General features: G+C 36.7%; 1 protein-coding gene across 4 annotated transcripts in view; it reads left to right on the forward strand.

Moving 5' to 3' along the window:
* COL19A1 (collagen type XIX alpha 1 chain) overlaps positions 1 to 12,993 on the forward strand; it is a 203,936-nt gene that overhangs the window by 143,912 nt on the left and 47,031 nt on the right. For all 4 annotated transcript variants that reach the window (XM_055810411.1, XM_013299754.3, XM_055810412.1 and 1 more), the window contains 13 exons: positions 1,379 to 1,441; positions 2,141 to 2,185; positions 3,125 to 3,160; positions 4,064 to 4,099; positions 4,194 to 4,247; positions 5,452 to 5,505; positions 7,615 to 7,668; positions 8,893 to 8,982; positions 9,360 to 9,404; positions 9,509 to 9,586; positions 10,900 to 10,935; positions 11,043 to 11,096; positions 11,185 to 11,238. In XM_055810411.1, coding sequence (XP_055666386.1) covers positions 1,379 to 1,441; positions 2,141 to 2,185; positions 3,125 to 3,160; positions 4,064 to 4,099; positions 4,194 to 4,247; positions 5,452 to 5,505; positions 7,615 to 7,668; positions 8,893 to 8,982; positions 9,360 to 9,404; positions 9,509 to 9,586; positions 10,900 to 10,935; positions 11,043 to 11,096; positions 11,185 to 11,238 — 699 coding nt within the window. The remainder of the gene's footprint in view (positions 1 to 1,378; positions 1,442 to 2,140; positions 2,186 to 3,124; positions 3,161 to 4,063; positions 4,100 to 4,193; positions 4,248 to 5,451; positions 5,506 to 7,614; positions 7,669 to 8,892; positions 8,983 to 9,359; positions 9,405 to 9,508; positions 9,587 to 10,899; positions 10,936 to 11,042; positions 11,097 to 11,184; positions 11,239 to 12,993) is intronic.

Here is a 12,993-nt window from a genome sequence, read left to right on the forward strand (position 1 = left end):
AATTGAAACTACATCACAGTCTGCTCAGGAAATGTTTCAAAATCATAATTCATAATAATTAAAGATTATTCTTGAATAATTCATTATTACTTTTCTAAGGTCTTTTTCTTCGGCATATTTTACTTACACTTTTTGTAAAGAGCAAATGACCGATAAATATGCAAAGAGCATAAAAGTAATTATTTGGTCTAATACACTTTTTTTTCCCCTCCATGTATGTGAAAGAAATGCATGACACAATAAATCGTTACTTACAGTATAGTTATAATAGCAGGCACCTAGATTCAGTCAAGCAGTAGTCAACTCCTTCAGCAATACTCGGGCTCCCTTCTCTGAGTATCTACCTCTTGCTCTGGAGCCAATTTTAATAATTTTAATAATTAGGGTAGTAACAGTGTTACAAACCCTAAACACTGAAGAAGATCCTTGAGGACCTTAACATTTCTAAAATAATTATGAGTTTTATTCAGGTTATAATCAGTTATCAACTTTTTAAAAGATTAATGGCATGTAAATGGCACTTTTATTTGTCACAATGTTTTCCCGTTTTAGAGATATGGAAACTGGAACGTGGCAAGGGGAGCTGGCTTGCTCAGGTTTCTCATTCTACCCAGTGGCAGGTGTTCTAGGATTTGGACCCCTTAGGTCCAGACTCAAGCTCATTTTTCAGGGTCATTGGTTTTGTTGCTTTTTCCTTTGTTAAAAGAAAACGTGTTCCCCTTAGGTAGTCTGAGCCTGGCTTTGTGAAAAGGAAACAGTTTGCTTCGTGTTTCATTGTGTCTTTAACTTGTACAGAAGAGTAAATAGATGCAGTGCAATAATACCTGAGAAAGTGTACAACCTGAACCCTTGGTCCCTAAATCTGTTTTCTTTGAGGAGCAGTATGAGGAGCCTGTTGATGACATTCATGTCCTCTCCTTCTCACTACTGTACTAGACTTAAATTAGTTCTAATTTATTTTTCACGCTGCTCGAAAGTAAAAAGTATTTTTGTCACAGAAGTGTTTTTTATTTTTCTTTTCTGACATACTTGAGAATTGTACTGTAATAATGAGCATAAGAATGTGTTCTTTGCATTGAGTTAAGGAAAAAACCCACAAATTTGCACAGCAATATTCAGCATAGACATTTCCTTTTTATGCTTTTGTTAATCTTCTCCTAGTCTGACTGGACTATGAATGCATGATAAAGGAGGTATTGCTTCAGTACATTACTTAGATGTGCTGCATAGCCATTTAGTATCCCTTTCTAGTAGTAAATTAGAACTTCTGAGTTTACATACTGGTAAAATACATTAAATTGTTATGATAAATAAATCGTTACTGTAAATAAATAGTGACGTTCTGTTCTCTGATCTTTGTGGTGATATTTCTTCCTAGAGTGATACAAGACTACTGGAATTACTTGGGACCCCTGGACCTAAAGGCCAGAAGGGAGACACTGTAAGCACTTTGGATTAATTTGGAGAAATTTCAAAATGCCAATCTAACCTGACTCTGCCACCCTTAACACAGTACCTTTTATTTGATTTATCACAACGGTCTTTGAAGGAATACAGATTTAGGTATGACTGACTCTGATCTGTGTAGTCCAATATCCAGCTCATCATACTATCCTGCAGGTGCAGCACGTGAGCCTTTCTCCTGTAATACATGATAACCAGAAAGGGAAAATGCCAAAAGAGTTATGTGTGGTTTCTTTAATGCTCTCTGAAGAGAAGTCAAATGAATTGGCCTGCTGGTTAGGGGGAAAATACTCTAAAAAATGTGGAAATTCAGAAAATATTTTTAATAGTGAATCATGACTATTTAGATCTATTTCTCTCTAACAATAGGACTTGCTATATGAAATATACCTATAGTCAGCCTCTAAAAATGACATGGAGGTCAAATTCTGAATCCACACCATACGGCAGTATATTGTTTATAAGTATCTGTCCTGTTTAAACACTGGAATGAATTTTTAACAACTGGATGTCTTTCAGACTTTGAAGAAGAGAGTCAAGTGCTCTGGATGTGTGATGAGATTGACAATATTTCTTATTGATAAGCCTGCAGATCTCCTGTAGAAAGCAATAATTTAAATTAATTTGCATTTGTTGTAATATAAAAGGTTTTAAACATAATTTATTTTGTCAAAAGGGTCAAAAAGGAGAACTGGGAATAACTGGCTCAAAAGGAGAAAAGGTAAATTATTTTCTTACTTCTGTGCTTATGTGTGATACTAGAAGGTGGCTGAATATACTGATTATGAATCAAATCCTGGAAAATACACTCAGAATCAAGAAAAATACATTTGGGAATAGGAAAAACTGTAGTCTCTGAATGTCCTTAACTTACTCAAGCCCCTCCTTGAGAGAGTATGCACGTAAATTTCCCTTAGAAAAGGAAAGTTAAAGTCCTTAACTTTAAACACATTCAGACTTTTACTGAATATCAGTTTAAAAGCTTGTGACCAGTGATTGCCTCACAAATTAAACACCATTCGTACTTTTTCAAGTTACAAATGTGATCTTCAATGTCTATATGAAAAAACAGGAGTCTTTAAATTTTTAAAATTTATACATACACTTCCTAAGTTAATATCTTTTAGATTAAGCTTCAGATTTCCAGAGAGACTCAGTGGGAGGTGTTACTGGGGAATAGGTGTGTATTGTATTTTTCTAGGAACGTGTGATGTACCCAGTTCTTCATCCACTGAATAACAGGCATTTTGCTCTTCAGCTGTTAGGCTTCCAGTTGGTTTCTTTGTATAAACAGTTTTCATGCAGGCAGAAACTTTTCTTACCCTGTAGATATGAAGAGATTCATGATTTTGTGTGTTATAAAGCACATGTGTTTGAGAGTTTGCCAGATTTGTACACAGCATCACTCTTTTTAGTTCATGATCCTGAACCTCCCCTGTGCTTCTGCTTGAAAGGACTGTGCATGTCATGGTCTTGTCATTAAACCAAAATTATCCCTCAAGTAAGGATGATTTTCTACATCCCTTTTGTAGTCCATATACTTACATTTTATGTAGGTTTAATTTTTTTTTTTTTCAAGCACTTTTCACCAAAACCAGATGTATGTACCATTTACTATTTGAAGTAAATCTGTGTTAACCTCTTCCCTATGTTTCCATAGGGAGAGCCTTCTGAAAAAGGGGAAAAAGGAGATCCAGTAAGTACAGCTGTGTTTTGAACTCATGATGTGATTTGATATGATCTCCATACTGTACTCATCCTGTAATTCTTTTCTTTGTACACTTCCATTAGATTCAGCGATTATGTGTGATAGCATATATGTTGTTATAGTCTTACACCTGCATCAGGTTCATACAGGTTATAAATAAAGAACAGAGATGCCCTGTTCCTCAGCATTTCTGTAGTTGATACAGTCCATGAACTGAGTTCAAAGTACATGGGGGTTTTGTTCCCTGAAGGTTCTTTCAATTGTTTCACAAAATTATATGTGGGTTATACTATATTATTTTAATTATTTTACCAGTTTCCAGTGCAGCTTTTAACATCAGGCAGTTTTCTTATAGACATTTCATGTGTGCATAGTTTTGGGGGTTTTGAGGGGATATTTTCAGAACACTTGTTCTGTAAGAGTCTGTTTACATCTGTTGCTTATTTTTAATTAACTATTGTCCTCTCTTATGACATTTGACAAATGCTATTTATGCTGTTTAATACAAAACTGAAGGTTGCTCAGCTACTTGTGATTAACATATTAAAATAGCCAAAATAAGACATACTGTAATAATGTGTGGTTTTGGACATCAATATGTCACCAGTTGACATTTAGTGCTGAAGAACAGGCTTTAGACTGGAGAAGCCCGTAAGCAAATGTGGAGTTTCAAACATTTTTTCCTTAAAACACTAGGAAAACCTGCAAACAGAACAAGTTTGAAAGGCGAATGCCATTCAGAGTTTGTACAAGGCATCAGAAATTCTTTAATGCTTTCTCAGTATTTTTCAAGTTTGCAAACTGTATTATAATATTTCAAGGTAGAAAATTAAACTCTTAGTTGGTCATAGTTCAAGTTTAACTTCTTATGGTTGTACTTGCTATTTTCAGGGAGAAGCTGGAATGGAGGGATCAAAAGGAGATAAGGTATTTTTTGACTTGTACACACTGTGTACATAGCTGATACTGGGAGACATAACAGTAAGTTTGGATTTTTTATTTTCTCAAACAATATCATTAGGGTGAAACAGGAGACCCTGGACCACCTGGTCTTATTGGAAATCCAGGATCAAAGGTAGGTTAGTTATTTTTGTGGTACTTAACAACCATTACATTCCGTGCTGTTATATAAGAGGACTGTGAATGCCAGCAACTCTTTAGCAACTCTTTAGTTAGTACTAAAGGGCAGAGAATGCAAATTGTTTACATTGAAAGTTTGTGCATTGATCATGGCTGTTCTGCTGTTCATAAAATTCTTGCTGGTCTCAGCATCACTCCACAAGGAATATTTATGCAGATCTCAAATGTTATTTGACTACTCAAGAATATGAGCACCCGCTTTGTAATTTCAAATCCACCAGTCGTTGGGTGTATTCTCTTTATCCATCAGTGAGGCAAGGAGGAACCACTGCCAGTACATTAGCAGTTCCTATGTTTAATCTTTTGAGACTGCAGGTAATGTCAAAGTAGTCATTGCTTTGCTTTGAAGAAAATAAATGAAGCACAAATGTTCTTGAGAATCTCTCATGATGCCTTGAATTGTATCAAATAAAGGTTAAATTGGAAACTGTGAAAATGTAACCTCTACCCAACACTATTCGTGTTGGATACAATAGTACTCAGGTTCCTTAGATCATCAAAAGAAGTCCCCGGGGAAATAGACACAGCTATAGGGTCCACAAAACTGCAATCTTAAAACTGAACCTCCACTCTAACTCCTTACCCTGCTCTTTGGAGGCGAATGTCTTTCCTTGGTAGGAGGAGCTACTGAAATAATTGCTGTTACTGCAGTGGAAATCTAGAACACCTTCACACTGTATGCCTTCCTGAAGAGGCTCACAGAGATCCAAACCATCATTAGGGTTTGCACTAGGTCGTCCTTTTATCTGTACATCTCAATCCCCTTTTCTTTCAGTGCTCTGGAGTCCTTTTGATGAGATCTATTCAAAAAAGAGAAGGAACACCTATCACATAGTTGAAAAATCACTTCTAGCTCTGACCCTTGAGAGAGAAAATCTTGATTTACTCCTTTTGTTTTGTCTTTCCCTTTAGGTAGTGCCTTTGTATTTACTTGTATTTGCTTTGTATGCAGACTTTGAATTTTGTACGTATCAGTCCCAAAGATTTATTGGACTAAACATTAGATTCAGGGAGAATGAGCAAACTTTGTACTTCTTGCTCCATGTAGAAGATAATTCTTAATGCCACATGTTTTAATCTTTCAACAGTTTGCACCCAATTACAACAGGTATATTGACTGTGCATGTATTGTTTCACAGGGACTGCAAGGACCTCCGGGACCTGTTGGACCCAGGGGACTGCCAGGAGAAGTTGTATGTATTGTGCAGTTTCACCAAGCTGTAGAAGCGTGGTGTGCGAACAATTAGCCAGTGAAGCAGTACCACAGAAGTTACCATAGTGCTCTTTTTGTGGCTGCTACTATAGCAATTGGGTTGAAGCACAATAGTATGGGATGTCTCGGGTTAGAGTTTTGCCATTTGCTTGTGTTCTTTTTGTCTTTGCGTTGCCATCTGAAGAAGTAAAAATGATACTAATTTGTCTGATGCACAGATAATTAGCTCTACAAAAATTATTCTTATCTCACAGGACTAGGTGAAAATTAAAAAAATCTAGCAAAGTTTTAGTAATGTTACATCGTGAGCTGGAAAGGACAGTGTGTGTGAAGCAAAATGAGAAGAAACAGGGAAATTAAGAGTACCCCAAGGATTTAAACACATGGCTTTCCTTATTTCCATCTATGGTTTTGTATTATTCTGAATTGTTTCCCTGCCTGTAAAAAGGTAAAGATTAATAAGGTGAACAGAATAATAATAAAAAAAATGTATTATTTTAAAATTAGGTCAGATTCATGAGTAAAACTCATATTCAGAGTAAGACATAATTCTGTTAAAACTAGAGACAATATTAAAATCTTTAGGCAGAGTAGAAGTATTGGTTGGAAAGAATTTAATAGAAAACTCCTTTTTTAATTACTGTCCAATAGATTAAATTACCAAAGTACTTCTACAGAAAGTAGAATGAGAGATTATTCTTATGATTGTTGATTGATATGCCAATTTAATTGTGCAGAGGCTTACTGACAGTCATAAAGTACCTAAAGCCATTATATAGTTGCCATAGGTGAAAAATAGCTTGATTTGTGAACACTGACAAGTGGCAGATAATACGTGTTTGTCCATGTAAGAATGTCAAAACCTGAACTGGTGAACTCTCAAGCAGAAGCCTACTACTTGTTAGATGCAACAGTAAGGGCTGCTTTTAAATTTTGATAGCACCTGGACTAATTAAAAGTGGCACATCCCAAGCTCTCCCATTAATAAAGAGACATGAGACAGACTCACCAGTGTGGAGGCTGATCGATCACCTGCTGTGCTTCTGCACGTAGACTGTTTAGATGGTAAGAGCCGAGGGGTGAGGGTACCCAAAAGAAGTGTATTAACCGTCACTGTTGAACCTTCACTGCTGGCATGAAAATGTTCTCATCCTTCATACATCAGTGTTCACAGAACTGTGTTTTACACTGTGAAGAAAGATACAAACAATATCTGTTTCTTTGTCGTTTTCTTAGAAAGTTTGTTTTCCATTCCATTTGAAGTATTGTACTTAGATTTTATGTGGAAATTACAGGTATTAATAAAATGCTTGATAGAGTTGTTGGTTGAATAGCATTGAAGAGTTATGGAAAAAGTTTTCTGAATTTGTTACAGTGTAGTAAAAGAACACAATTTAACTTTCCCTATAATTTAAATAGTTTCTGTTTGGATTTTAATCTGTTTCATTTCTCTGCATTTATGTCAAATCCTTCATGAAAAAGGCAAGCGAAAGTACTGAAGTGAAATCAAAATGTGAAAGAGAAGGTTTAGACAAAAGAAAGGATGGAATATATTTATTTTGCTTGAAATATTTGACTGTCCATTAAATTTCTAAAACATTTTAAAGAAATTCAGTGGATTAAGTAATGTGCAGGAGTAGGAATTCATTGAACCTTTTAAGATACAAATTTGAGTAATTAAGTAGTGTAGGAAAACATGCAGCCCTTCATAGGCAAAAAAGATGAGACACTTACTTAAAACCCAACTTTGTGCCTGCTACCAACTTCCTTGAAAAAATGATTGATTTTCAAGACTTGGAATTATTTTGAAATTGAAGAAATAAACCTGTCAGTCTCTGCCTGTTTAGGGTCCAGAGGTTCTTCCCTGTTAGGGTCCAGAAAATAATTGTCATTATTACATTTCAACTTAAAGAAAAATGATTCATGTATTTGATCAAAGAAGCATTCATTAACTCACAATCTTCAGCGTTTCAGGTCAATACTAATACACAGTAAATAATCCAGTGAAAACTCATTTTCATCTGTAACTTTAGATGATCTTTCAGGGAATAGGTATAAAAATGTACAGTTAACTTTTTATTGATTACAGGGATTACCAGGAGAGCACGGGGTACCAGGAAACCCGGGAGTTAAAGGAGAGAAGGTATGTTTTAAGTGGCTTTAATTACGTTTGATATGTTAGAGCATATGAGACTGTCGTCTCTGAAGTAACCTTCCATCTTTTTGTAGTGCATCTGAGTGGCTGCTTTATGAATTGATTTTAAAATGTACAAGCAGCAACCTGCTTTGTGCTCCTTGGAGATGCTGCAGGCCAATTTGGGAATCCAGTTGATCTTTAGATTCCTAATTTAAATAGTATTTTAAGGAGGCTGGATTGGGGTCTTACATTGAAGATGTGCAGTGTAGAAATATCAGTTCAGGTCCTGACCACAGAACAGCCTCTTCAGTGTAGTGTCTTAACCAGACTAAGGTGTAAAATCCCACGTCAGTCAGACATACTCATCTTGGCACTGGGGCAGCTATACTGTCTTCAGATGTGAGCCAAGGCTGGGATCTCTTTATGGCTTTGTGTTTTGCATTAGTTTAAATTCAGCTACATCAGCAAGAGTTAAAAATGGTATGTGTGTATATGTTGAATATAGAGAAGGGGAGAAAAGAGGACATACAGGCATATTGTGAGCTATGTAATGTGTTATGGTATTAATACATTGTGGGGTACAAGGGAAACTAGTAAAATCCATTAATAATTTGAAGAAGCAGGCTGACGAAAAGATAGGAGAAGAAAATTGCTATGGAACAATGACAAAAATGTACTCATCTTACAAAATAGGAAGTGGTGGATTCAGAAGAATCACAGAGAATGATGCAGGAGCATGAAAAAGACAAGAGAACAGCATAATAAAAGGCACAAATCCACCTGTGTAAGCAGGAGGAGTTGTAGAGATGCAGAGCAAGAGACGCTGAATGCACTGAAGTAAGAAATAGAAGTGTAAACAGGAATACAGTGAAGACCAGGGTTTTAGCACTAGGGATAGATAGCTGGAGGGAGTGAGTTTGAAGCTGCTACTATGATTTAGTTAGCAGGGCTTAATGACAGCCTGCATATTAGGGGCCTGGGTACAAAGAAGTGTAGATCAGATGCACTGCAAGCATGGAAAACTGAGAGAACGCTAGTGGTTATTAGTGGTTATGTCCACACGCCCTCCTCTTCTGCAACTTTTTTAAAGGAAAATACTTGGGGGGGAGTATCTTCTCTATTTCTTCTCAAAGTACTGGCACATTCTAGAATAACCTTGATAATAATTAGATTTTTTTTCATAAGCAAAAATTCTGACATTTCAATTAGTGATTCAGATTTATTTTATAGGGGGACCCTGGTGGGATTATGGGACCACCTGGACATCCAGGTCCAAAGGGTGATGTGGGGCCTCCTGGACCAAGTCTGCCTGGAACACCAGTAAGTCCATAATCTGAAAAGGCTTTTATTACTTCATTTCTTGTAGGGACAACTGTTAAAGAATTGTCATTGTGCAATGAAAGAAATGAGAACAAGTTGGGCTTTTTTTATGTTATTTCAAAATTGAAATATATGTTATACTGGTGTCATAAGTGCACTAAAATATAGTCTAGAAATAGTGCAAGGCTCACACATGCTCCTAATGACAGTGGTATTAACAGGGAAGGCATATGTAAATCTATTGTAGTTTATTTATAAACGCTGACTAATTTTAGCAATAAAATTCAGCTAGTCTCTTTGATTTCAAAACATAATTTGGGTTTTTTCCTGGTTTTTTGTTTGGTTGTTTTTGGTTGTTTTTTTTGGTTTTTTTTTAGGGTCCCACTGGTATTCCTGGAAACCCAGGTCCACGGGGACCAAAGGTATAAAAAATATATTACTTTTGTTTCTTAAAAAGAAAAAAGGGATAATGTGCTAGTTTACATTTTCAGACCTGTTGTAACCGAAAGCCTTGTACCCTTCTCAGGGAGAAAGAGGGCTACCTGGTGTACAAGGCGCACCTGGGGAGATGGGGCCCCCTGGAATAGGCATTCAGGGATCACCAGTAAGTATACCAGTGCCCAGAATCTGGACTTTTAACTGCGCATCGCTGAGACACTGCAACAAGTAAACAAAGCATAGTAAAAAGCCACGCCATGAACTCTCTCCTGACTGGATTCCCAACTCAGCACCTTTCCCTTTATCCAGACCCAGAAAGATCTAGTGCTAAGCGGGCAGTGGGAAGCCTTGGGGAACTGAAGGAATCAATAGCTACATTACAGATGAGCTTCCTCCTAGCAATGGTGTTGAGGCATCTTCTGTGGCTGTTTCTAAGCAGCAACTATTTGCAGCTGTTGGCAAATTCCAGCCCGAGTAGTGATACAAGAGAAGAGGTATACTCGACATTATGTAGAGATGGCATTTTGAGATCCGTGCTGGCACTGTCAAAGGCAGAGACACATGGAAGAGATGTGGAAGGCTTTGCATCAGCTCCTAGCTTTTGCATTTCTGATGACTGCTGATTACAAGCTTAGATCTACTGCTTATAGATGAGAACCTTACAGCGCCAGGTACTATGCCAGCAAACAGGAAAGTCCCGATTTTGCACAGCTTGCTTCACCCATTTCTGTGCAGTTTAAATTCAAACGTGAAGCAAGCTGATGCAGTTTATCTAGAGCATTCATACTAAGTAACTTGTGTAGCAATAACTGTCAGTTATTCAGCTTGTTTCCCAGGGTTCGTTCTTTCTATTGCCTTTAAATAAAGCCATCTGCAGTGACTTCAGAGTATTCAGTAAAAAAACCAATGATATTGATGGTGTAGATGATAGGTGGTACACGTTGTTACGTGAGTTCTACTCTGGTGAGTAGGGCAATCTCTCTGCAGTCCAAACCAATATAGTCAGCTGATACATTTCAGTTTGTTGACAGGACTCAGGTACAGAAAGAAAATGTTTGAGAAAGGTGACTAGAGATTCATACTGAGGTCTTAATCTGAAATAATAATCCTTGCAAATAATTAATTCAGTTAAAATGTTTTCAAACCTGAATTTCAAAAATTAGCCATTTATATATAAATAATCTATTTTGGTTTTATTCAGCTGCATATCAGCTTTTCTTAGGAATATTTTAGCTAAATAGCGAGTTTCACCACAGCTCATTATTCTTTGGTATTATTTGCTCTTGAAAATGGGCCTCTGCAAAATCTTGAATTCTCTAATTTTGCCAAAATTAGATTTGTATTTAAAGCCAAACCTTAGAGCAAGTCTTTCTTGCAATGCGAACTGCACCAATATACCACGTGCAGTATTATCTTTATGAAGTTCATCACCCTTATCCCAAAAAGTGTAACTACTGATTATTTGGAGTTTTCTTGCAGGGTCCCATGGGTCCAACAGGATCAGCAGGTGTGCAGGTAGGATATAAGTTTTCTCTTTAATATAGAAAACATTAATTTAGTTTAAGATGTTTGCAGTAAATGAAAAATACTCTGATGTCCTAAATGACCTTGCCTGCTCTTAGGGCCCTAGGGGACCCCCAGGATTACCAGGAACACCAGGTACCCCTGGTATTAATGTAAGTGACAGTTGTCTATATACACAGCAAAAAGTAATGTGTCTCTTGCCAGTGATTTCAGGCCATGACATTTTACATTTGTCTCTAGGGCACTCCAGGAAGAGATGGAAAGCCAGGACTGCCAGGTCCTCCAGGTGATCCTGTATGTATACATAGAAAGCTTGTGCATTTGCTTTGGTGCAAATATTTTAAATTTAAAGGAGGTGAGATAACCTAGCAAGACTAGAAGTCCAATTGATTAATTTTGTTTTTCACTATTACGTCCCAACCTCAGAACTTTAAGAAGGCAAATTTCTCTTTAGAAACAAATGCTTACAGAGGCTTTTATTGACAGCAATTCAGTTTTCTGAATTTCCTGAGTGGTTGTTTGATAGAAATAAAATATAATAATAGAAATAAAATAAATAAAAATCTGTAGATTGTTGGAAGAAGCAAACCGAAACCAAAGATTAAAAAAATTGTTAAACTCACCTGTGATCCTATTGGGTTTTATAGGATTTGATATTTCCCAAGAGATTTTGGTCAATGGCACGGTTTTCAAAAGAACAGGGAAACACAGTGATATCAGTAATCATTTGAGACATCAAAACAAAGGAAAATAAAAATTACAAAACCTAACATTTGAACTGTATTATGTTCTTTAGCAAAATCTCTGCTACTTACCAAGGCATGAATTTGACTTTTTCACTGACTATCTCAGCAATCTCAGTCCATTCATCCCTTAAACTAGCAATTCTTCACATACCTGACCATTGCACATACTCCTCAGATTCAGAGACCTGCATCACTTCTTACGAGTGAGGTCTATCTCCAAGTGTCCAGCAATGCAAATCTTAGGCAGAGTTTCCCAAACTTACCTGCAGACTGCTGATAGCCTGAGACAAGAAATGCTTCAGAGCTGCCACAGGAATGCATTAGGCAGTAAAATATATCATGCTTTCGGTTGAACACTTGATGGTAGAGGTGCAGGCAGTCCACCAGCAAGCCTGAGGATTGACAACAAGGAGCCTATCAAGGGATAAACTAGCCCCAAAATCACACAAAGATTTCATCTTGGAGAAGATCGTCAGCTTTCTCCGAAGAGCCTGGGAACTAGCTGGCACATATGCACTGTTGATTAGCAGTGACTAGGATAGTGATTCTGATCGGTTGGTTCTTTGGTTTTCCTGCATTAGTGAACTGGTCCAGTACTTAAGAGACACTTAAGAGTATCAGTAGTTCTGCAAAGGCCTTAAATCAGTACATAAGAGCAGATCTGTCACTGGTATTGAGTATGAAGGTAGCATTCAAGTCAGAGAGTCACAAAGACTGAGATATGAAATGAGCTTCAGTTAGGAATGGATATAAAAACAACAAGAAAAAAGCACTGTGAATAAAATTATTTTAAAGACCAGTAAAGTCTATTATTTAATAATCATGGAGATCAAATTACAGATTGTGCAGGGAAAGCTGAATAATTCAGTGGCTTTTCACTGTCTACTGAAAGAAATTGCTTTTCAGAGAATACATAAAATGAAATCTAAATAAGTTAATTGAAAAAAATAATTAGAGGTTTTAGATACAGCATGAATATCTGGTGTAATTTGCTCAAAGTGAACCAAAGCAGTCTGTAAGAGAGATGCAGCATTGAGGGGGAGATGCTAACAGAAAACGCAGTAAAAGGTGGATGCAAGAGGAACTAGAGTATAATAGGTCAGTTGAATAAAATTTTGATTGCAAGAAAGATATTAAATACTTAAAAAAAAAAAAAATTCTAAGTACCAGTGATATGAATGCTAAAGTGGAAACACACGATCAAGTAATTTTGTTAAGAACCAGTAGCAGAATAGATCGGATTTCTGCCTTTGGAAGGTTAACTGTCTTGGGAAAGACAAGGAAACAATCATGTTATACACCT

Source organism: Falco peregrinus, chromosome 7 (assembly GCF_023634155.1).
Source record: "Falco peregrinus isolate bFalPer1 chromosome 7, bFalPer1.pri, whole genome shotgun sequence".
Lineage (NCBI taxonomy): Eukaryota > Metazoa > Chordata > Aves > Falconiformes > Falconidae > Falco > Falco peregrinus.